Genomic DNA, 22,562 nt, shown 5'->3' with positions numbered 1-22,562 from the left:
GTTGTAGTTTAGGACTGCCACAAGCCTGCAGCAGCAGCAGAGGAAAAACATCGTTCTACAGAGGAACTGCACTGCTGAGGGACCCTTTGTTTGTAAAAAGCACAAGATTCAGATCCATGTAGGTGCCGGGGGATGGACTGAAACCGTGGTTGAGATGTAAGCAGCAGCTGTGACGCGTTACAGCTTACTGTTTCAGAAGAGTCTGAACACAATGTTCCATAGACAATATGATTAATGCCAGCATCATCTATTCACTCTATGGCTATGATGCTTTTTGCTAATGAAAAACACGCCACAGAAGATGGACCCTGATGGCTTGTTTGTGTTTCACTTGACTCTGCTGAGCATGTTCTTCTGCTCCTGCAATCACATCCGTGTGTGTCTGCATAAACTAGGTCAGTAGGAGGACAGGAACTCTCTGTTCACTTGTCTGTCAGACTGCAACGTGTCTCTCCTTGCACAAATAGACACACAATGATGACGATGGTTGCACTTCTGCATACATGTCCATGTTCCTAGATTGCTTTTATGCTCCTAAGTATATTTGAAAGGCGACATGTGCCCTAATCACTCACGTCTTGTAGATGAGCTTGAGCTTCCTTTGCTGCTCGCCTAAATCATGAATAATCCTTGCTCTCCCTATCAGCCCATCTCAGCCTTTCCCTCTTTCTGCTGCTCATTTACACACATTAATATTCACTGGAAAGATCTATCAGCCTGATCATTTCAGAGGATTTCTAATGTTTAAGGTTTAGTGGCTTAAGTCGTATATCGTACGTAATCACCACTAAAGAGAAGAGAGCTTTTTTTTCCAAAGTACTTTTTCCTTTACTCTGGTGTCCGTCTTCTCTGCCAGGTGTTTTTTCATGTCAAGCTTGTGCTGGTCTCAGCAGCTTTGAGGCAGAGCAGGGCCGTGCAGCAGAGGAGGTGCGACACACAGCTAAAAACCCCTGCAGTGCAGAGAGGAGAAGAGTGGTTAGAGTGGGTTAGAGTTCAAAAGAGGTGGTGGAATAAAAGAGGAAGGAGGCGACCATATGTAGAAGGGAAGAGGGGGGGGGGGGGACAGTATAACGATTGAACAGCCAGGCCTTATTAATCAGAAGCAGTACAAACAAAATACACATGAAACAGCCTGTGGCCAACAGGATGAAATATAATGTGATTAAAAATGAAAGGGACGAAGAAAGAAGGCTGACACGTATACAACGAGATCTTAAATATTGCTTTGTTGTTTCTGCAAAAGTTCATCCGAGGACAATTAAGGGGTTTCCGGTCATATGCATCTGGTACTAAGTGCCTTGTTGTCTCACAGGTCTATCAGTCTGCACATCTGAGTGCCTGGGTGCAGCCCAGGTCTTGCTAGTTGATGGGAAGAGTGTCCATTTCCTCTGAGTAGGTGAAATGTAATATACAAGCTGATGTGCATAAGGTGGGGAAGGCAATGAACGAGTGTTCGAGAATCAAGAAGATAAGCATGGTGTTTTGTTGAGTTGTTGATGACTCAGGCGGGTGTCTGGTGCCTGTGTGTTGACCGCTGCACTCTCAGAACCCTTGTGATCTTTGAGGTGCTGGCATTGATTGGCAGCAAAGCTGGACATCTCTCATGTTTTACACCGTGGTGACCAGCAGGGTGCCTGTCTCTGGATGTGCTTTGTATTGTTTACTGTGACAGACAGATGCCACTGGAAGTTCACATCACAAGTCAACAGACTTCAGCCACACGTCCAGTTACCCTGGACAAAATCTGTATGTTTCATTTTTGTGCATGTGCATGTGTGTGGGCACCTGCATGTCTGTCTGTATTGCCGGAGTCCAGGGATGCCTAAATTGCCCATACTGTCCCAAGAGGCTGTGGGATTGACGGAGAGCTCCAGAGTGGAGCAGCTGTGAACAAGTTCTCTCCATTACAGCCAACGCTTTTAGCCTGATTTGTTGGCTCAGCAGCACTCACTTATCAACTGATCAATAAAGGGAAGTTGGACCAAACTTCTTCAGGGGGACCAACACTTAAAGCACATCCATCCACATAATCTACCTACAAACCAGATAATTACTGGATAATTCAATTCAGCTACAATTAAATTCAAAAGGTTGCTGAGCAGCCATCGTTCACTGTAAACCACTTGAAGAAAACAGATAAACATCAACCGATGAAGAGTTTCAACAATCAGAAACAAACTTCAGAAAATGAATCTAAAACTATTCAGTTATATCAATTATTAGTTGTATTCAATGCTAGGCTTTAACTAGCCGCCCACTCACTGTCTGAAAGACAAATATGCGATGATGGTTCCCACGTTTTCTTTTGACAGAACAAAACATTTCATCAAATCCCTTTGGCCCAAAGACATTTCGGGGCAGTTTTCTAAAGTTTTACCAAACTACTTATCACTTATTCCAGACAACAATCGGCAGATTAATTGTTAAGGAAAATAGTCCTTTTTGGAAGCTCTAAAATGATTAGAGCATACATGATGTCAAAAGCTTGATTTTATTGCAAGGAAAAGTGATGATGAATAAATGAAGCATAGACGGCCTAAATTACACTCTTTGAAGTTGTCCTCTCAGGCGATGAGTTCTGTCAAACTTCACTATTGTGAGTGAACAGCATCAAGACAAAGTCTGGAGCTACTGCGCAGCAGAAACCCACTCGGCTCTAAAGTTAACAACGGTACAGCAACTTGTTAGGCGAGCCTCCCACCCGGCCTCCGCTCAGCCTTTCAGACAGTGAGGGGGCGGCTGGTGAAAGCCAGCATTACCTGATCACCACAGATCAGTCCAGCTTAATGCAGCCCTGCTGCCCTCAACTGTTCATTATCACTGCCACATAAACAATAGTCCGGTGGCATTAACAGACTCAGCGCGGGTAATCTTTTTTTAGCAGCGCCATGGAGATGAATGTGACTGGGCACTATCAGCATCCAGCAAGACAGAGGGAGAATGGGAAGGACTTCTTTTCAATCTTTTTTTGTGTGTGTGTATAATGGCAACAACACCTCTCATCTTGCAATGTGTCGGGAGAGCGGAGGCATGTTGCTCCGTGGGGAAGCTCATCATCTCCCTTTGCATTTTACACTTTCCTTGCTATTGCTGTGAAAATAAAAAGCTGTTGATGACATCCCTGTAGTGGCCTATGGTTTCATCACAATACAGGGATTAAGCTCTCCGGGGTCAACAGGGAAACCAACCCATATGCACAACCATCACTCGGAGAACTGCAGAGTTTCCATGGTGACGGATGTAGATGTAATAATCTTCATTATAAAACCGATAAATTATGTACACTCTGCATGCTGTAAATCTGTACATTTGACAGAACCACTGTGTCATTCTGACGTCAAGTCGCAAATCACGGAGCTGCACTGCTGTCTCCACTCACTTTTAATTACTTCCAGTCTCAGAGAGGGTCTCAGTCTCTCTTCTCCCATTGTGTTGATGTTGTGAAGCTACATTAGAATCGGTGTTATTGCGTCTGTGTCTCTGCACTGTGACCACTAAACTCTGGCTGACTGAAACTGAGCAGGAAAAAATACTGGACAACACAGACCTCTAGGCTTGGTCTTTGTTCGAGGTCAGAAGAACTGGGGGGGGGGGGGGTTATCACATTTACCAGTGCAATTTTCACATCCCCTCTGTTCTTTCAAAACGGTGACCCTCAGAGATGGTCCATGCTTCACCTCTGGCTTTTACATACACATATAATAGCTTTCTGATGTTTTTTTATATCCTATTGTCTTCTACAGCGAAGCCACTTCCCAACAGGCAGAGGCTTGAACTCAGACTGCTGCTCCTTATGATGTTATCTTACTGTCGGTGGACCCATCCAGAGTTTCTGTCTATTCCCCGCAGCGTTCAGTCGTCTCCTGTCTTTGTACTCCTCTCTGCTCCCGTGCCTCTTTCCTCTGTTCAATCCTCCATTCTGCCTGACTCAAATCCCCTCTTACTCTCTCCAGCCTTTCATGTGGATGGGGGTGGGCAAGGATGGGGAAATTGGCCACCCTGGGATCACAGACAGAAACACACACACGCACGTGCATGATGTCTGTAAAATGTATGTAGAGAGGAGAACGATTACAGAGGAAATGCTGTCTATGTATTAAAAATACACAGATAGGATTTTTACCCGGCTCATTTTCATTTATCAGTAGAGTGGCTACGATCGCATTTCGAGTAACAATGAATATAGTGCAGAAAGGCTCAATCTCTTTAAGTAGGAAAACTGAGGGCCATTGTGAATGTATTATGGTTTTGCCTTTGAAGACGATACACTCACAAAATGGGCCATGCTGTGTCAAGGTTGCTCCTGCAGTTTGGGTCTGAGTCTTACCGCTGAGTTCTGTGATACAATCTTCCTCTGTGGCTCACATAAAGAACACTAACATGAGGTCAGTGTTGTCTTTTTATGAACAAATGCTTTAAAATTCACAAACTTAATACAAGTTTTTTGAAAAGTGCATTTTCTTGAAAACTAAAAGTAATTTTATTTTCAGCTTGGTCACATTTAGCTGACAATTGGCGTGAAATAGCATCTGTTTTCGAACAATAATAAGCTTTGGCAGGAGAGAGTGCTTCTTCAACGAGAGAAGAGTGGTGATTGAGTGTCAGAGGTCAGTTCGGGCGCAAGAAGATGAATTGGGAGGCATGACTGAACTGCGTTTGCACACAACAGGTAAAACACTCAAGACACCCAGCTAAGAGAAAGAGCTATCTCAGGACTGAGGAAGGGTGGATGAGGCAGGATGGGAATGGGGGACAGGACAGAAAAAACAAACTGTCCCAAGCAAGGATCTTCCCTTCTACAAAGGCTAAAAGTGGATGTCCGGTCCCAGCTCGCCCCCCAGCTCACTTCCCATGTCCTCCTGACATCCCTGTGCAGCAGCCGGTCTGCAACTGGTCTGGAGTGTTTTTCACATCCACCATTCTGACCTCATCTGTCTGCCTTGCATCAGAGTGTGTGCTGCTCATGTGATTGGCTGCCCAGCTCAAACATACAACACATGGTTTGCGTGACGTAAACATAATAGTGCATCGTTTATGTTGCAGCTCACAGCTGCACAGCTGTGCTTGAAGAGGAAGTCTATTTATATATCAACACCTTGTTTTATGTCTCCCTTCTTTTCTCATGTGTTGCCACCTCTCACTGAAGCACAGCTGCTTTCATTTATTAGTCAGTCAAAAGTTATATTGCCTTAATCAAAATGCTGTTTTTGCACATATATTAATTGATGAATGGACTGTGGTCTAAACGAAGAGAGTCAGAATGTACTATGCCTTTTGAACCATTAAATATATATATATATTTATAGTTTAATATATATATATACATTTATATATACATATATATACATATATATATATATATGTATATATAGTTTATTATATATATATATATATATATATATATATGTATCTCTCTCTCTATATATATATATATATATATATATATATATTAGTTCTCTAACCTCCACTGTCTCCTCAGACACTCATTGTTTTACCAATAAGCTTCTGCTCAATGTATTTCCCCGTCTCTTGTCTCCAGACTCTTACTCAGCAGCAGGCAGTGAGGGCAGCATGTCCACCTCTGTGGCGTCACTCCCCCCACAGGCATCAGGCAGCTCGGCTCCGAGCTCCCCGGGCTCCAGGCGCTCTGTGAGCACCCTGAAGAAGTGGCTCACGAACCCTGTCCGCAAACTCAGCGTCGGGGCCACCGCCAAAGGGGAGCGTCAAGTTCGCAAACTTGAGGGAAAGCCTCCCCCTCTTCCGTCCCATGGCCACAGCCAGGATCTGGGCAGCCCCCTGAGGTCTGAAGATACTTTCATCATCCTGCCTGTCACCCACAGAGAACTGGTGAGAAATTAAAAGTTGTAAGAAGGATGCATCTTTTTTTATTGGTCACATTAATTAATCAAACAGTCTGGCATGCCGTCTTTGTGCTTCAAGTTTCCTTTTCCATGTTAGAGATGAACCACCTCATAAGTACACTTATTGAATTTCTTGCACACCATCTTATCACTAAACATGCAAAGCTTTAGTCTTGTATAAATACGAACTAAAGCCAACATGTTGACAGTGTCTTGTTTACACTGGGTAGCTCAAGACTATTAGTGGCAACACAGGTTTAACGTAGAGCTGATCCATGAAGGACTAAGTATCATAGCAGGTGGCGATGCTGTTACATAAACAGAGGTTCTGCTGGCTCATCCCTCAGGAACTCATGGCGCCATGTTCTGTGATTCATGTGCTCTTTTTTTGCCGTTGTGCAGCTGTCCGAATGTATGAGCATGCTCCAGACATTTTGCATCATGTTGATATTGTGTTATTCCAACACTGGTGATATGTGTGATGTGACGTGTGTGTTCCAGGAGTGGAAAGATGGCCTGGCAAGCCCTGAAGACCTGTCACCAGCTGCACTGCAGTCTCCCAGCTACATAACTGACTCGCTGATTGGCTGCACGTCTCTGCCAAACACCCAGGTCTATCACCATCTAACCTGTTGTATCTGTCACCGCATATTATTTAGATCACACAGCATGGCAGGGAGCTGACATCCGTACTGTTTCCATGGCCCTCCGGTCAGATCTGTGTTGGTGTGTGTTGGTTTCTGCAACCACAGATGCATATATAGATATATAGACCTAAGCATATGGACATAGACGTAACCCCCCACATGTAAGGGAGTCGAAGTGAATACAAGGCCCTCTTAGAGTAGATCGATGCACCAGAGGGCAGAGCTTAACCTCGACCAGTTGGATGCATGACTCACATTCAACATGTACAAAAGGACAGGCCTGGAGGTAAATAGAATATAGCACAAATGGCAGATGTGATGAAAGATGACTCCTCTTCTATGAGCTGACAAAGAACGCTGTGTGTGCACATACACTTTCATTTCTCCATCAACACGGCAAAGGAGCGTCTTAAGTCAAGTGTTCAGAGGATCCCTTTTGAGTTGGCGGCATGGCAGAAGCTGGGATTTTCTGGAACACCAGTAATATTTCAAGAATCGTGAGAACCTGAACCTTATCGATACACAGGAAAACAATAATGACATCTTATTAGTATGTGTTTTAGCATTGTGGAGTGATTCTGGTTGGTAAATCAATGCCATAGCATTTAAAACCTCATTTACAGTCTGAGCAACACATCAAAAGGCATTGATGCGATTACATCAGGGGGATGAGGTTAGTGCTCGGGGTTTAGAGCGAGAGAAATAGAGAAGTAGAGATTAAATGATGTAGGGCCGATATCTCTGAGCTGTGTTTCTGTCCCTGTATTTCACCTTCAATGACCTCATGTCCAGTGTTTTATGCATTGTTGTTTTTCCTCTTTTCTTCACACTAATGTGTCTAATCTCACGATAACAGCAGAGCAGTTTTTGATGTAGTGTTTTGTTGGTCAAAGGAAAGTTCCTGTGATTGTCAGCAGGTAAACAAGATGTGGTGTCGAAAAGAAGGCTGGAACTGCAGATCTCAATATTTATTAAATAGCTTGTCCTGAGAAACAGTTTGTACAGTCTGTCATCTCGACCCACAAATACATACAATGGTTATTGTGAGATGGTTTCCAATGCCAATCCCTTGCGACTAGCAACAATACATACACATTGCCGGTTTCAGCACTTGAGAATATGTAACTGTGTTCCTCCTTGGCTCAGTACTATACCTTTGATTCTTGCTCACATGTCTAGTATAGTAGTAATATAAACCGGCCCTTTGTGTTGTCTGCTCCATCCCAAAAAAGAGAAATTGCTGATGCCTCTGCTGAAAATGTAAATAACACACCAGGTTTAAGCGTCAGCAATTTTATATCCGAATATGATGAAAAACATCATACTCAGATATGTGTATATAATATATATATATATATATATAAAACGTAGCATTTCTTTATGTCGTGCACTTAAATATTGCAGATTTGCATAATGTTACGAGTTCCAACATTAAGCGGTGTCTATGTCCATAAAGTAGCAATGTAGTTATATATATAAAATAGTTGAATAGGTAGCGAGAGATAAACAATTCAAAAACAAATATATATTTGTTATGACTGAACATTTTGCTTTTGGACAACAAAGAAAATAGCAAAAGCATCCTGCCATTGTACAATACTTTAACATATTAGACGTTTAACAGATATGCTTCTTACTTGAGATTTGGAGCTTAAGAAGTTATGACACATAGTCACATGCAAAATAATTTATTACAACACTGTTCTTGATTTTTTAAAATGTAAGATCCTATACAAAAGCATGACCCTCAGCTTTTATTAAAACGGTGTTGTTCATGAGCTGCTGAGTAGAAAAACCCAACTTGTAACATCGGGAGACGCGGTGAATTTTGGGCCTTTGGGCTTTGCCACAGCACATCTGGAGGCGATCAGGGGGGCCGGTCAGCCCGGCTGGAACACTCGGCGCGGGGCAGCGAGGGTCTTTATGGAGCCTCTCTGTCTTTTCCCACACCCCTGCCTACTACTTGGCTGCGCTTTGTCAATTTTATTCTTTGTCTCTTTGTGACACATCACTGTGACAGAACAGAATGCTCACAACTTGTAGAGAGCAACCAGTTTATCATGAGAATGGCAGGTGAACAAATTGAACTAGGCCAGAGGGGAACTGGAAACAATTCCACAGCTTTTTCCACTTGCTTTATGTTGATCTATCTGATCAATGTAGCCCATGCTTTTCTCCATGGGGTAGCTGCCTGCCAGGGGATTAGCTGTATGTCTGGGGTGTGTGTGCAGCTATGTGTATGTGTTTAAGGTGTGGAGGTTATGCTTGACTAGGACAGTTGGATGCAGAGATCTAGGTGAGGACAGACGGCTGCTCCTAGAAGTTTACACAGTCAGGAGAAAGTCACTAGCTTAAAAAGAAACCTCTGAGCAGCATGGCTAGAAATAGAGGGACAAACTTTTATAATCATATAATTGAACAGAGGGGTGCCTGTGAGTCATTGTACAAACATATTTTGTTGGCCTATTGTGCAAGAAAAATAGAACATGTATTGAGTTTGTGATGATTTTAGTTTTTGCAGGCTTTGTTTCCGCATGCACAATGACTCTATATTTGCACCAGGACCCCCACAGGAAAGTGTATCAATTCCAGGAAAAACCTTGAATAGGAGGTCATGCAACGCATGAACACAATCCACTAGTAACCTTGCATTTATCTGGCGTGCATTTCTATTGGTTATAGGAGATGAAGAAATGGAAAAAAAAGACACAGTGTAATGTATTTACATATTGGTTTGAAATGTCAGGGGGTAAAATGGAAAATATCTCATCTATTAATTTACACACAAATCGGTAATGTAATTGCCAGCGGGTGATCAGCTTGGGAGCTTGTTGCTCTTCCAACTCTATATCTTTCTTTCTCTCCATCAATCTGTGGCTGATGTGCAGAGCGCGGACCATGAACGGTGACAATCTGAATCTGATCTTCTTATCCTTCAATCTCTGTTCCTCGTGTCTCTCTGCGTTTTCTGGTTACCTTGGCAACCTGCATCATTATCGTCTCTCTTTTGCTCTTTATCTCCCTTGGCCTTCTTTATTCCTGGCATGATCCCCATTACTGCCAATGGACCGTTGATAAACAGTTTCTCTGTCTGTCTGTCTCCCCAGGACACTCAGTCCTCTTGTGTTTTGCCAGATGACAGCAGCTCTGTCTTGATGGACGACACCTCCAGCCAATGGTCAGCTGTGGCCGACACTGAGGAGGAGAGGAGGAGTGCCTTAGAGAAAAGCATGTATGTTTTTTATCTTTTTTTTTAAACAAATCTAATATGTTTTAAAATGAAGTGTTAGCAATATTTGTGCAGTGTGCACAATAAATGTGGTAGCTTAACTAACACCAATCTGCCTCTTTTTTTCATCTTTACAGGTATGTACTGAAGGAGCTTATTGAGACAGAGAAGCACTATGTGGTGGACTTGGGGCTCATAGTGGAGGTAAACCTCGAAGTCTGCCAGCTCAGAACACACAATCTGCACTGACACAGAAGGGGGTTCATTTACTCTGCGTCCCAATACCTTTACGGCTATACAATCCAGAAAAAGGTTGAGCATGTGCCAATATGTCAAATCCAGGATGCCAAAAAACTCATTGGTCCTAGTGCATCTGTTTGCATGTTGCAGTATGCAAGCCAGCATGCTTTTCTGGCCATTCCGACCCACAATCCTCTGCACAGCAGATATATGAGCAAGAGGGTCAAAGTTTGATTTGTAATATCATGACAAAGTAGTATGTTCCAATTGAATGCATGCCACATGCAACAGTACATACTCTGTAAGGGCTGCAGTATCTAAAAGTAAAAAGCAAATGTGATCTGGAGCTCAAACAGAGTTTTTCATTCACGCAACGCAGTCTGTCAGAGACGTCTGGAATCTTTATCACAATTCCTCCACTTCACGCCATATTTTGGTCTGCCTCCATCCCGCTGTCTCCAGTATTAAGCTGATTTGGGGAATTATTAGCTTGAAGGGTATTATGTTGCAAGGCAATCTATTTTACGGGTGTCTTTAATTGAGTTATTTTGGTTCAGAGAAGAAATATTGCCATCTGAATGTTGATACAAACTTAGCATTAGCTGATGTGTGTTATAATAATCTAGCTGTATGCACTGGTGGTATTCAGAGCCCGGTGATGGTTTTGTTGGTATGAACAGATGTCAGCAGTTCTGTTATTTTCCATTGCAGGGCTACATGGCCACAATGCACTCTAAAGGTATACCGGAGGACATGAAGGGAAAAGACAAGATTGTTTTTGGGAACATTCACCAAATATTTGACTGGCATAAAGAGTAAGTCCCTGATTTTTATTTTATTGATTTTTTGAGAAAAATTAAAATAAATGATTGTGTGTGTTTATGTTTTCTACCTGTAGTTACTTCCTGGGAGAGCTGGAGAAGTGTATAGCAGAGCCAGAGAGGCTGGCTCAGCTCTTCATTAAACATGTGAGTACACACGCACACACACACCTACACACACACACACACACACACACACACACACACACCCCCCACACACACACACACAAACAGGAAGTGTCTGGGTCTGCTTCCTTGTGCTGTTTGGTGTGAGGGTAAATAGAGCTAAGAAAACATACAGAGCTCCTGTTTATCTTATACCGTACCCCTCTCCCTCCCCCTCTCCTTCTCCTTCTCTTTCTCCCTCACCCTCTCCCTCAACTTACTGCCAGCATCTCTCCTTCCACTTCCCTGTTACTGATACGTCTCAGTCCAAGCTGTGTTTTTACAACAGCGCACACGGCAACCAGTCACATACACACAACAACACACCGGACGGTTTTCAGTTTGGCCTCGACTGGTCCAGAAACACCAGTGAAAAAACTGCTGGTAAAGACAACATGAATAAGACGAGGCATTACAAAACCTCAGCATGCGCTCTTTGATATGAAGGCCTTTTTCCACCCCAAACGCCGACCGACGTCCTCCTACATACACTGGATGCTGCAAGGCAATGCAAAATATTCACTGTTAAGTATATTTTTCTTAGAATAGAATAGAGCCTGAGCCGAAATAGGGTCACACGGCATACAGGGAGAATAATTAGATGTATGTATATTGCTTAAGTAGTGGCACATGCAGACTGAGCAGACATGATAATTTGATAATTTGATAATTTTTCTTTTGCTTCTTGTGTGTTACAATGATTAAATTAAATGTCTGTCTCTCTTTCATTATATTCACGTTCTGTCTGAAGCTCTTCAAACAATTCATTAAAGCTCAGCCCACTGGATAATTAACTTAAAAAGCCTGTGGGGGAATAAAGAAACTTGGAACTAAATCTAAGCGTAACACTTTGAAAACGAGCAGACTGGGAACATGGCCGTAAGGAAAAGCAGAATGCCCAATCTGCTTTTAACAAGAGCTGTGTCCCCAATATGTGACATGTGTGTGCTCACTCACGCACATGCAACATGTAAACATGCAGCCACACTAGTATACTGAAAGCTGGTCGTTGGAAGAGCTCATATTTCACATGCAGCCATATTGTTCCATGTTACACAATGTCCATATTCAGGAAAGCAGCTCGCTGGTCTCTAGGTTACTGAGCCATGCAGCGTGTTGCTAGGTACAGCCTTATATCTGCAGTCTTTGAAAGGCTCAGGTTGCACTGAGTGTAACTTGGCTGAATTATATATAACCTGATGCTCATCTACATGTAACTCCATTATGACTCTCAGGGCGGCCACATCTGTGCTCCCATGCCAATTATTCACAGAAGAGTAAGCGCTAACCAGACAGGGTCAGCTTCAAAGGCTCTGCTCAGAGACACAGCCATTGATTGTTGATGTTTTAGCACAAAGCCTGAGGAATTTCATTTATCTGTAATGCAATTAAAGATACTTTTCTTTGACAGAAAACAAGTATATTTTCCATTTGTGACTAATTGTTTTACCAAAGGTTCGACAAAATGGTTTTGCAATGAGATGTTTGTTTGACTTGTAGGAGAGGCGTCTGCATATGTATGTTGTGTACTGCCAGAACAAGCCCAAGTCGGAACATATCGTATCGGAGTATATTGAGACTTACTTTGAGGTGAGTACCTCTTTTTTGGATTAAGCGAATATTTAGTTTAGTCTATAAATGTCAGAAAATAGTGAAAATGTTACTAGTCAGAAATGACAACTAAACATATTACATGTTCAAAGATGAAAACAAATTATCACACATGCTGAGCTGAAGCAAGCACATGTTTGGGCTTTGACCTAACAGACCGAAATGATTATTCCATTATGAAAGTATTTTTTTCTAAGTTTGTGTTGAACTACTTTTTAAAAACTGGACCAACACTTGGATACCAAAGATAGAGAAGCCACCTGCCACTCCGGCCTTTCGTTAATAAGCCCTTCAGTATGCATGGATGTCTAACTGTCCCTGTACAATATATTACACGTAGCCATGTGGGTGTCTTTTCAGATGCCATTTATTAGACAAAATGTAATCAATTCCTTTTTATTGACAGTAAACACAACACTAATCATCAAACAAACAGTATAACCCTTGTGCTATGGTGTTTTAGAGTGATTGTATTGGTCATTGGCTCCTGTGTGTTGTGCTGTGGCTGTCATGTTGACTGGTGTCGTGTTATTGTGTCCGTCTCTCCGCTGTCAGGAGTTGCGGCGGCAGCTGGGCCACAGACTGCAGCTCAACGACCTGCTGATCAAACCTGTGCAGAGGATCATGAAGTACCAGCTGCTGCTCAAGGTGAAAAGCAGGGCACTGCTATGCTGTTGATCACACGCACCACGCACGCACGCACACACGCACACAATCACCACGCACATACGCACACACGCATGTTCAGTCACGGCATTGTAAACATACAAGAAAGCACAACAAACAGGTGCATCTGTTCAGGCTACTTTCCAGCCAAAGAGGAAATTTGGCTAATTACATCATATGATTATTACTATAGGATTTAAACAATAATATTTGAAAGCCTTTGAAGATGATCATAAAATGACATCCTTGGTATAAAACGTTGCCTAAATATAAAACTTTGCCCTTTGGCATTAAAATGAAAGATGGGTTCAACACCCATAAATACTCGTCCAGATGTCCGCACCTTACTCTGAGCAGTAAACCCAGAATGCTCTGGTGAACATGTTGTGTTTATTTGAGCAGGACTTCCTGAAGTATTACACCAAAGCTGGGATGGACATAGAGGAATTGGAGGTGGGTGTCCTGATTTATAAATAAAAGGTTTAAAGGGATGATTTGTGTGTGCAAAGCCGTACTTGTTATGAGTAGTCTTTTTAACAATCTCACTTTGTTGTTTTTAACAGAAAGCAGTGGAAGTGATGTGCTTTGTGCCAAAACGCTGCAATGACATGATGAATGTGGGCAGACTACAAGACTTCGAGGTACGTTTCAGGAATCTATACAATCCTTTAAAGTCTTCAAACTATTTCCCATGCCAACTACTCCGCCCAAGAATATCCAACCGTAACCACTTCCTTGGTTTATTGTATCTATCTTTGCTGTGGTATCAGGGGAAGATCACAGCCCAGGGAAAACTGCTCCAGCAAGACACCTTCACTGTGACTGAGCAGGACAGTGGCTTCTTGTCCCGAGCCAAGGAAAGACGCATCTTCCTGTTCGAGCAGCTGGTCATCTTCAGTGAGCCAATCGACAGGAAGAAAGGTTTCTCTCTCCCTGGATACATCTTTAAGAACAACATCAAGGTGGGCTGAGCCTAAGTGAATTCAGATCAGCTCCACAGGATGTTTTAGCAAAATAAAATATCCCAAAACTACATTTTACTCCCAAGTTATGAGTTACACAACAGATTCGCAGCACACTAACTCTATTCCGCTTAAATCAGCACACGTTACGTAATCCCAGAGCAGGGACTTTTTTAGAGGCTTGCATTTCACAAGCAAAACCCAGCTGGATGAACTCCTACAAATGCTAATCAGATGTGATATGTTCCAGGTGAGCAGCCTGGGGGTGGAGCCCAGTGTGGAAGGGGATGACGCCCGCTTTGTGTTGACATCCCGCAACCCCGATGCAAGTGTGGTGCGCTTCCAGTTGCAGGCTCCCTCCCCTGAGATCGGCAGGGCCTGGGTTAATGATGTGGTTCAGATCTTGGAAAGCCAGCGCAACTTCCTCAACGGTCAGTCCCGGCTTAACTACACCACATCTCCTAGGACACGGAAAAAAACCTTTTCTGTAACGCCCATATAGAACATTAATAAGTACTATACAAACATTTAATACAATACATATAACACATTATGAGGTGCAGACGTTTGAATTAAGCATAACTCATACTGTGGGTATCCAGAAGTGGAGATAATGAAAAACATTATCACAGTTGTACTATGCTAAATATGTCTTCATAGGAGAAGTTCAATCACAACCAGGACCAGAGTTTTATTAGAGCTGTCTCTGTTCCTTTGTCTTTCAGCCTTACAGTCCCCTATTGAGTACCAGCGACGAGAGAGCAAGTCTAATAGCCTGGGTCGCAGCATGAGGCCCCTTTTGTCTGCTGCCAGTGCCCTGCGGCCACACTCCTCGGCCTCTATTGACCGTCATAAGCTGCCCTCCCTTCACTCTCACAACACATCCCTGCCCACGCTCTACCTGCCCAGCCAAGGCCAGGGCCAAGGAGCCATCGAGACATACTCACTGCGCGACGTAGGTTTTTTTTCAGCTATCTCCTTCTCTGCTCTATAATGGGACACTGTTCTGCAATAACTACCCATTCATACACAGCATTTCTATTTATAAACCCCGGCGGCCCTGCTCATCTCTTACGCTCTAGTCTGTTGCACAAATGGGATAACCAAAAACAGCTAATGGTATTGTGTGCATGCACTGCAGTGTTGGTGGGTGACCTACCTGTTGTTTGCATCTGCAGCCCACTGTGGTCCGGCCAGGCCCTGCTGACTCCCACACTGTTTCTTCGTCACATGTCCAACTGGGCTTCCCTGATCCACCAAACTGTCAAACTGTGTCAAACGGGCTGTGCACACCTACCACACAAAGCACACAGGTATTGTATATGTATGCACTTAGAGACTAAGTCTATGTCGGAGCCTCTGTTACATTCAAAAGTAATTATTTGCACATAGCTGAATGTGGTGAACAGTCGGTATTCAACACAGCGTTAGGAAAATTAATGACAAAACAAGCCACAGCAAGATAACCCCCGGGAAATAATGGGCCATTGTACAACACCTAACAAGTATTACAATGTGCTCATTAAGGGTAATTAAAAGATTAAAGACTTTCTTAAATGGTAACTATTTATTTAGGCACATACAGTGAACGGATTTATCGAGTCATGAGAAGAGTTATTTCTCCCCCTATTGGATGAAAAAGGAATCAATAAAAATATGTTTTTTTCTGAAGGAAATGTAGAACAATGCAGTTTGAATACAAAGAAGGGAAATTCTCACATCTCAGTGATTTTCCACCAAAAAGGAAATTTTCCATTTCAGGCCTTTGTCTGCCCTTACGCTTGGAAGTTTTAAACATCTGGCCAGTCAACAATGGGGACATCTTGTTGTTGGACTTTAAATTACCATTAGCGACATCTCATGTCGTCATTAGGCTGTTATTCTCAGTGAGGCGCTGACAGGCCAGCAGTAGCATTCGCCACCCCCCCCCCCCCTCTCTCTCTCTCTCTTTCTCTTACTCAGGCTGGATAGGCCTTGTACATAATACAACAGGAAGTGGGTTAAGCTTGCAGAGGAAGTCAGAGAGAGAGAGATGCCTATCAAAGCCACATACTCCTTTCCTATCCTTGTGGTGGGGTGAATATATGGCACTTTGGCCAGTTCATTTTTCAACTGTGACTTTAAATGAATAACTTAATCAACTGTGACTGTTTGGTGTAAAACTAAAAGAAAATACAGTTTTCTTCATAGAAATGTGAGGGCAGTAAAGTACTTTATACCTGTGTGACGAATGTTCACTCCATCCCCAGCAGAGAGCAGGAGAGGGCTGCCGTAGGGGTCAGGCTGCTGATCCTGGGAGCCAGGCTTCACTGTCGGGCCCCTTAGTTGGACGACGCCCCAGCAATCTGGCTCAGCTAGCCGAGGATGACCTTTGAACTCTGTTGCCATCTGCCTCCTGGGTGAAGAGGACCACAGCTAATGCCACAGCTGTGGAGACAAGAAGACTTGTCTACTGTCTGTTAAGACCAGGCTAAACCTGGTTCAGTGATTTCTGGAGGATACTTAAGGAACCTGAAGGAACATGTGAAGGAATTATGGGCTGCAGCTATAAAATGACTTTGCTCCTGTTTTTAGAGAGCCACTCAATGGGAGGTGACGAGCCTCGGCCACCTCGAACAGCACACAGTGAGATGTTTATGGGTTCAGAGTGAAAAAAACTCAAAGGACACTCAGTGCTTTTTAGCTTTTTGAGAGTTTGTACACCATACTCTTCTTTCTTTCAAAGGGCAAGGGGAATATGTTTGAAGAAATATCCATTCCTAATTGGGGCGGTCACTGGAGTTACGCGTGTGCTTGAATGTATCTTCATACAAAGATGAGTGAATGTGTTTGAGTGCATGCGAGTGTGCAAGTAGTGGCCGGGGCACCTCTTGTACCCTCTTGTAAATTACCGTGATCAAGTTTCTTCTTCTGATGCCCCATTGTGGGACTAGTACATTTTGTCATTCCCCTGCTGACAACTGAGTTTTCTGTTTGTGTCGAGAAGAATGCAAAAGGCCGGACTCTGGATGTGAACGAGCCACAAGGACTTGGCTCACTTGAATTTCAAATGAAAGGGAAGAACTTTCCTTCTTGCCACCGTGTTGGGAGCCCCTGTGTGCTCTGTTATTCCGTTTGCTTGGCCCCTGTTTGATCTGGACAAAAAATAGATGTGAGGGAGCCCCCTGGAGGTTCTCTGTGAGTATGACGTCACTTCTTAATACATGCTGCTCTTTGGGATACTCCAGGGTTGCGGGAAACAGTAGGTGCATTCAAAGGGACTGCAGTGCTGACCCAAAGTGTTGCATGCAACATCTCCAGTGTGATTGACTTTCTTTACAGGCCGAAGAGTGCTTGTGGTTTGGGGGGCACATGTCCTTAAAAGTGCATTGTTTAAAATAATACAAATAGTTTTGTTTAGTCCACTGTTGTCATGTCATGGCTGTGCACCATTTCTATACTCGCTGTTAGCTTTTGCCCTCATGGACTAAATACTGTACAGTGCATAGCATAAAGGCAAACATTTCCACTTCTAAAATGGAGTACGGCCCAGATATGCCAAGAAGTGTTACCGTTGCAGTTGGTTAAAATGAAGGATGATATGTTGCTTGATAAACAGAGTGATGCGGGTGACTCTGCATGCTCCCTCAGACAACAGTGCCAAAAAGCAGCTCACCACAACGGTTAATGTTCTTACTTATTTCAGTTGGCAACAACCTACAAAACAATCGTAGATGTCTGTGTTAGTAGCTTGGTTGTCAACTCCTAAGTGACACAAAGTCGATGAAGAAGGCTGTCCTGCTAATATCAGGTCAGTTCTGCTCTGTGGCCACTAGAGGTCCCCACAAGGCTTTTATTTTAGTTGAGTTAGATCAGACAGCTGCACCAAAGATCTATAGGCCTCATATTTCAGTGCTCACAATGAAGATAAAGCTGCTCAATAATCTGTCCAAAACACCATTATTACACATGTGAGTGGAGCCACCTCACAGAATCTATCTGCAGTTAATGTGAACTGGTGTGTTTTCATGGGAACTGCTGATCAGACAATGTTTCTTTAATACAAAATAATACCACTACAGAGAACCAAAAGCAAGGATATAAAACCAGGAGAGGGTTGGTTAATTCCATGTACGATTGAGTAGGAACTGTTGTATAATATCAAATAAAAAGTGTCTTTTTGAAACTGTGCAGTGGGATTTTTTTTCTCGCTTCTTAATCTCTAGATATAACTTTACATTTAATGTCTACAGAGACCTCTGCATTGAGGGTTTTTTATTCTGAAAGTTTTTTTTTGAACCCCTCATGATGACTGATGCTGCCATCCATAGGGTTAACCCAAACCCTAGTGTGCTCATTTCTTATTAATGTAATTAATTATTATTAACTTATTGCTTAAGACACAATGGAAGTCTTCAGGCTCCACTTTTGGGAGCCTTTGAAGAAGACAAAGGCAAAGCACTTGGCTTGCTGTGGCATCCCCCTTGCAGAAAGTTCAAACAGGATTAAAAACAAAGAGAAGAAACCCCTGGATGAGCAGACATCTGGTTGGCTGGCCTTTGAATAAAGCCCCATTCTGGGCAGTAAAGCAGGGCCGATCGTAACACGGCTGTGATATATGGAGGTTGGGGACGGAGGGGGTATAAACTTTCACAAGGGTGCAAAATCAAAGGGAGTTCCTGTCACCACTGAGGGGGTCTCAGCAACAGGGGTCCCATTCACAGGGAATTCCTCTCCAGTGCCCTCTGTTGCATCTGTTGACTCAATCTTCTCCATTGAGAGAAAGAAAACACTCATTAAAAGCCACATGACTGTGAACTTGATTGCAGCTGGCGAGACAAACAAGCCCATCAATGGATTGACTATTTACTTTGAGGTGTGAAAATCTTTGAACAGCCCACCATGTTAGGGCTTCTTTGGGAGCTTCTTCCTTCACACCGGCAGCATTCGTATTCTGAAAGCAATCAAATTATCATTTAAATAAAATGTTGGAGCTCCGGGGCGTTAGAGATTCACACATACTGAATGAGATAAGAGGGTTAAGTATATCCTAGATATTTACCAAAATGTAAAACAAAAACATTATTAGAAACAGGGAATTGTTTCAGCAAGGACAATGTTTATTAAAATGTACATGCGGCCATAATCCTAATAAAATTGTTAATGATATTTATACATAATTTACAAAGATTTGGAACATTTCGAATGTTTGCTAATCTGGAGCAACGCCGCTTCACATTACTGCTTAAGAGCAAACAAGATAAATCTGTAGATCAAAGACTTACATTTCAATACAGGTCTTAACCTTAAAGCTCACAAATGTGGGTATGTTTTGGAATAATAATCAAATTAGCGGTAACAGAAGCACATTTTCATTCTGAACCCGTTAACAAGGGCAGGAATTTTTTTCTTTTTTAGAGCAACCATTAGCTGTTCTAAGGCATACATTTATTTTGAACACAATATGGACAACATGTGAAGATAAACCTTGTGGGATTTGTCTGATATCTGTCACATCCTTCTAAAAATATTTACAAAATGAATATTGAAAATGTTTTTTCAGATGAAATTTAAACAAATCTTAAATTGTGGAAGGCATTAAATCTTTTTTTTTGATTCAGGGGAAATCTGTTTCTCTGGCATTACACTGAATTCAGCAAAAATCTCACAATATCACTGAAAAAGGCTTCAAGTATTCTTCAAAGGTGCCTCAAATAGCACACAATTACTTTAATTAAAAATGGTCTTTAAATATATTTTTGAAGTCAAAAGTAGGGCTTTGACGAGAAGATCTTCGGGCCGCTTCATGCTCACCCTAGAGTGCAAACCTATGGTGGTTAGTGTAAGTCACACAGTCTATTCATTGTTGATTATTATTTTGGAGTGATTTGCTCACAGAGATCACTCTCTCTTGATATTCGTGAGCAGCGGGTCCGTGCTCTGTGAAGGTGGCCCAGACCGGCTCTTCCTGGTCTGGTGGGTCTTGACGTGTTTGGAGAGGTGATCACTCCTCATGAACCTCTTGCCGCACTGCTGGCACCCAAAGCGCTTCTCTCCAGTGTGCGTGCGGAGGTGCCGCTGGAGCTCGTCTGAACGGGTGAAGCTTTTACCGCAAAAGAGCCAGTTGCAGATGAACGGCCTCTCCCCGGCATGCCAGCGCAGATGTGCCTTGAGGTGAGAGGTCTTCTTGTACACTTTGCCACACTCTGGGATGTGGCAGATGTGCAGTCTCTTCTTTCCGAACTCTAACCCCCCACCATTTGCCTGGCAGTTGGGGCACTTGCAGCGGCGGCATCGGCGCGTGGAGCTCAGCAGGCCCTTGGAGGTGCCTTGGAGAAGAGCAGCAATCTGGGGCTGGTGGCCCAACACCAGCTGTCTGCCGAGGGAGAAGGGATGGTGGGCAGGGGTGGCGTTGGTTTGGGGGAGGCTCCACCACTGCTGCCCTTCGTCCACATGGCCTCCAGGCAGGTGGTGCCTGGCTGAGGAGTTCTGGATGAAGCTGGGGAAGTTTTGTCCCACACTATTGTGCTGAGGATAATAGGGGCTGGTGGTCTGTGGCTGCGAAGACAGCACTTTAACAGGGGAGAGTTCAAAAGAGTAGGAAGATGGCGGTTCAGCTGGAGGGGTGAGAGGCAGCTCATGGTGGTGGTGGTGGTGGTGATGATGGGGGTGATGATGATGATGGTGACCCAGACCAGGCTGCATGTGTCCCGGGAACTGCACCTTAGGTACCGTGAAGGTCATCTGGTGTGTGCTGAGGGCTGTGCTTGGCGCTATGTCGTTGCTCCAGAGCTGAAACATTCCTGACGTGGAGCTGACGGTGCTTTCGTAGGGGAACTGGGAGCCTTCTGAGCCCATAGCGCCTCCAACCTGCCAGGCCTGGCTACAGGTGGTGGCCAGGAAGGAGAGGGCGTTGGGTGCTCCCTCTGGAGACGAGCTGGGCGTCCGGTCCTGAATGGTGATACACACAAACAAATACATCATAAGCCACTTAGTGGACAACTAAAAGTTTTTAAATCTATGATCATTTTAATTAATACATTATTATAATGACGTTACAGTACAACCTTCAGATAATGTCAAAAGAGATAACCCAAATAGTTTCAACAAATACATTTGGTATTTACCTTATGTCGTATTTTTTGTTGTCTAACTTGCCTCTTTTTCTATTATTTGTTGTGGGTTTTTTAATATATTTTTGTACCACTAAAACAAGTTTGATTATGTTCACACAGATCTAGCACGTGAAGCACAATCATTCTTAACGCACAAGATGCGGAGTTTTCACCTCCAGGAAAGCAGATAATACATCCACGTGCAATGTGTCAAATACACAACAAACCTGTAAAAAGGTGTGTAAAAAGTTGTCAGTCCTTTGTATCGCCAGCGCAGCCATCTGTCCTCGCGCTCCTTCTCCGCGCACCTGCAACACCAACTGCGCCAAGAGGCGACGACGTGCACGAACTACAGCTCGGAGCTAAAGCTCGGAGCGCACAAGAACAAGACGCTCACGTTCGGGTCTCTGTGACTGAGAGACTTTGGCAGAGTAAATCCTGCGTCATTAAAATGTCCCTCAGTCCACTGAGTAAACACGTTCTCGCGTGGTCGCAGTCCAGAGGACTTGGTGTGGAAGTGGAAGCAGCAGAGGACGCCCGTCCGAAGTTAGATGCAGAGTGGCGCGCAGTAAATCCTTGCGATCATCTCAGAGGCGCCTGAGCTGCATCTTCTCTTTATAGAGAGAAAAGATCCTCTCAACGGGGTCTCCAATATGATGCAGGAGAGCGAGTCAATAGAGAGGAGATGTGTGGGAGGAAAGGGGGTGAAGGGGTGGGCTACTCATAATTTCACTCAATTTCAACCAAATGCTGACCCCCAGAGCTGACTCCTCCCCCAAATGTTCTGGAACAAAAACATGTTTCCTGTAATAGATACATTATTGAGTATCTATCTGGACCACTGATGTTTGTTCCTAATTCTTTAAGTTTCAAATGAACCCACACAACTTCGTAAAACATTTTAAAGTATTCACAATTAGAGTTTCAGCAACTTTTAACTTCTACATTTAGGACCACATTTTGCACAAGAACAAAATGCTTAGTCTGTTAAAAGATCTAAGATTAATATCGCAAGTTAGTCAAAATATGTTTCACTCTGGGAGTATTTGCATACTGCTTCAACTCTGCTGTGGGAATTCGCGTGAGGATAGTAAATACATGGATATTATATTTTTAGCAAATCAGTGATGCAGTTATGAATTACAAAAGGTGGCCAAACTACATGATCTCAACAAATATAAAGTCAAACTAAATAATACATGTATACATACAGGGAAGTATATCAAGTTTATTTTTTGATCAAGTTAAATTTGGCATTTGACAATG

The 22,562-nt window shown here is 43.3% G+C and overlaps 2 protein-coding genes across 4 annotated transcripts in view; one reads left to right on the top strand and one right to left on the bottom strand.

Annotated features, from left to right (window-relative positions):
• Positions 1–18,370, top strand: part of arhgef25a (Rho guanine nucleotide exchange factor (GEF) 25a) — a 39,670-nt gene extending 21,300 nt beyond the window's left edge. For 2 of the 3 annotated variants that reach the window (XM_056423411.1, XM_056423414.1), the window contains 15 exons: positions 5,540–5,847; positions 6,363–6,473; positions 9,616–9,740; positions 9,875–9,941; positions 10,689–10,792; positions 10,876–10,945; positions 12,464–12,553; positions 13,130–13,222; positions 13,643–13,693; positions 13,804–13,881; positions 14,011–14,202; positions 14,453–14,633; positions 14,928–15,157; positions 15,381–15,515; positions 16,452–18,370. In XM_056423411.1, coding sequence (XP_056279386.1) covers positions 5,540–5,847; positions 6,363–6,473; positions 9,616–9,740; positions 9,875–9,941; positions 10,689–10,792; positions 10,876–10,945; positions 12,464–12,553; positions 13,130–13,222; positions 13,643–13,693; positions 13,804–13,881; positions 14,011–14,202; positions 14,453–14,633; positions 14,928–15,157; positions 15,381–15,515; positions 16,452–16,577 — 1,961 coding nt within the window. In that variant the 3' untranslated portion in view covers positions 16,578–18,370. The remainder of the gene's footprint in view (positions 1–5,539; positions 5,848–6,362; positions 6,474–9,615; positions 9,741–9,874; positions 9,942–10,688; positions 10,793–10,875; positions 10,946–12,463; positions 12,554–13,129; positions 13,223–13,642; positions 13,694–13,803; positions 13,882–14,010; positions 14,203–14,452; positions 14,634–14,927; positions 15,158–15,380; positions 15,516–16,451) is intronic. The other variant, XM_056423413.1, reaches the window with a different exon arrangement.
• Positions 18,371–19,279: 909 nt separating this feature from the next.
• On the bottom strand, positions 19,280–21,957 carry sp5l (Sp5 transcription factor-like). The gene is made up of 2 exons (XM_056423415.1): positions 21,524–21,957; positions 19,280–21,132 (listed from the first exon to the last, which is right to left on the bottom strand). Exons 1-2 carry the CDS (start codon positions 21,575–21,577, stop codon positions 20,083–20,085), a joined length of 1,104 nt encoding a protein of 367 aa, XP_056279390.1. The 5' UTR covers positions 21,578–21,957; the 3' UTR covers positions 19,280–20,082.
• Between the last annotated feature and the right edge of the window lie 605 nt (positions 21,958–22,562).

Source organism: Pseudoliparis swirei, chromosome 9, assembly GCF_029220125.1.
Source record: "Pseudoliparis swirei isolate HS2019 ecotype Mariana Trench chromosome 9, NWPU_hadal_v1, whole genome shotgun sequence".
NCBI lineage: Eukaryota > Metazoa > Chordata > Actinopteri > Perciformes > Liparidae > Pseudoliparis > Pseudoliparis swirei.
The sequence above is the reverse complement of the archived record's forward strand: the minus strand, read 5'-3'. Positions and strand labels throughout refer to the sequence as shown.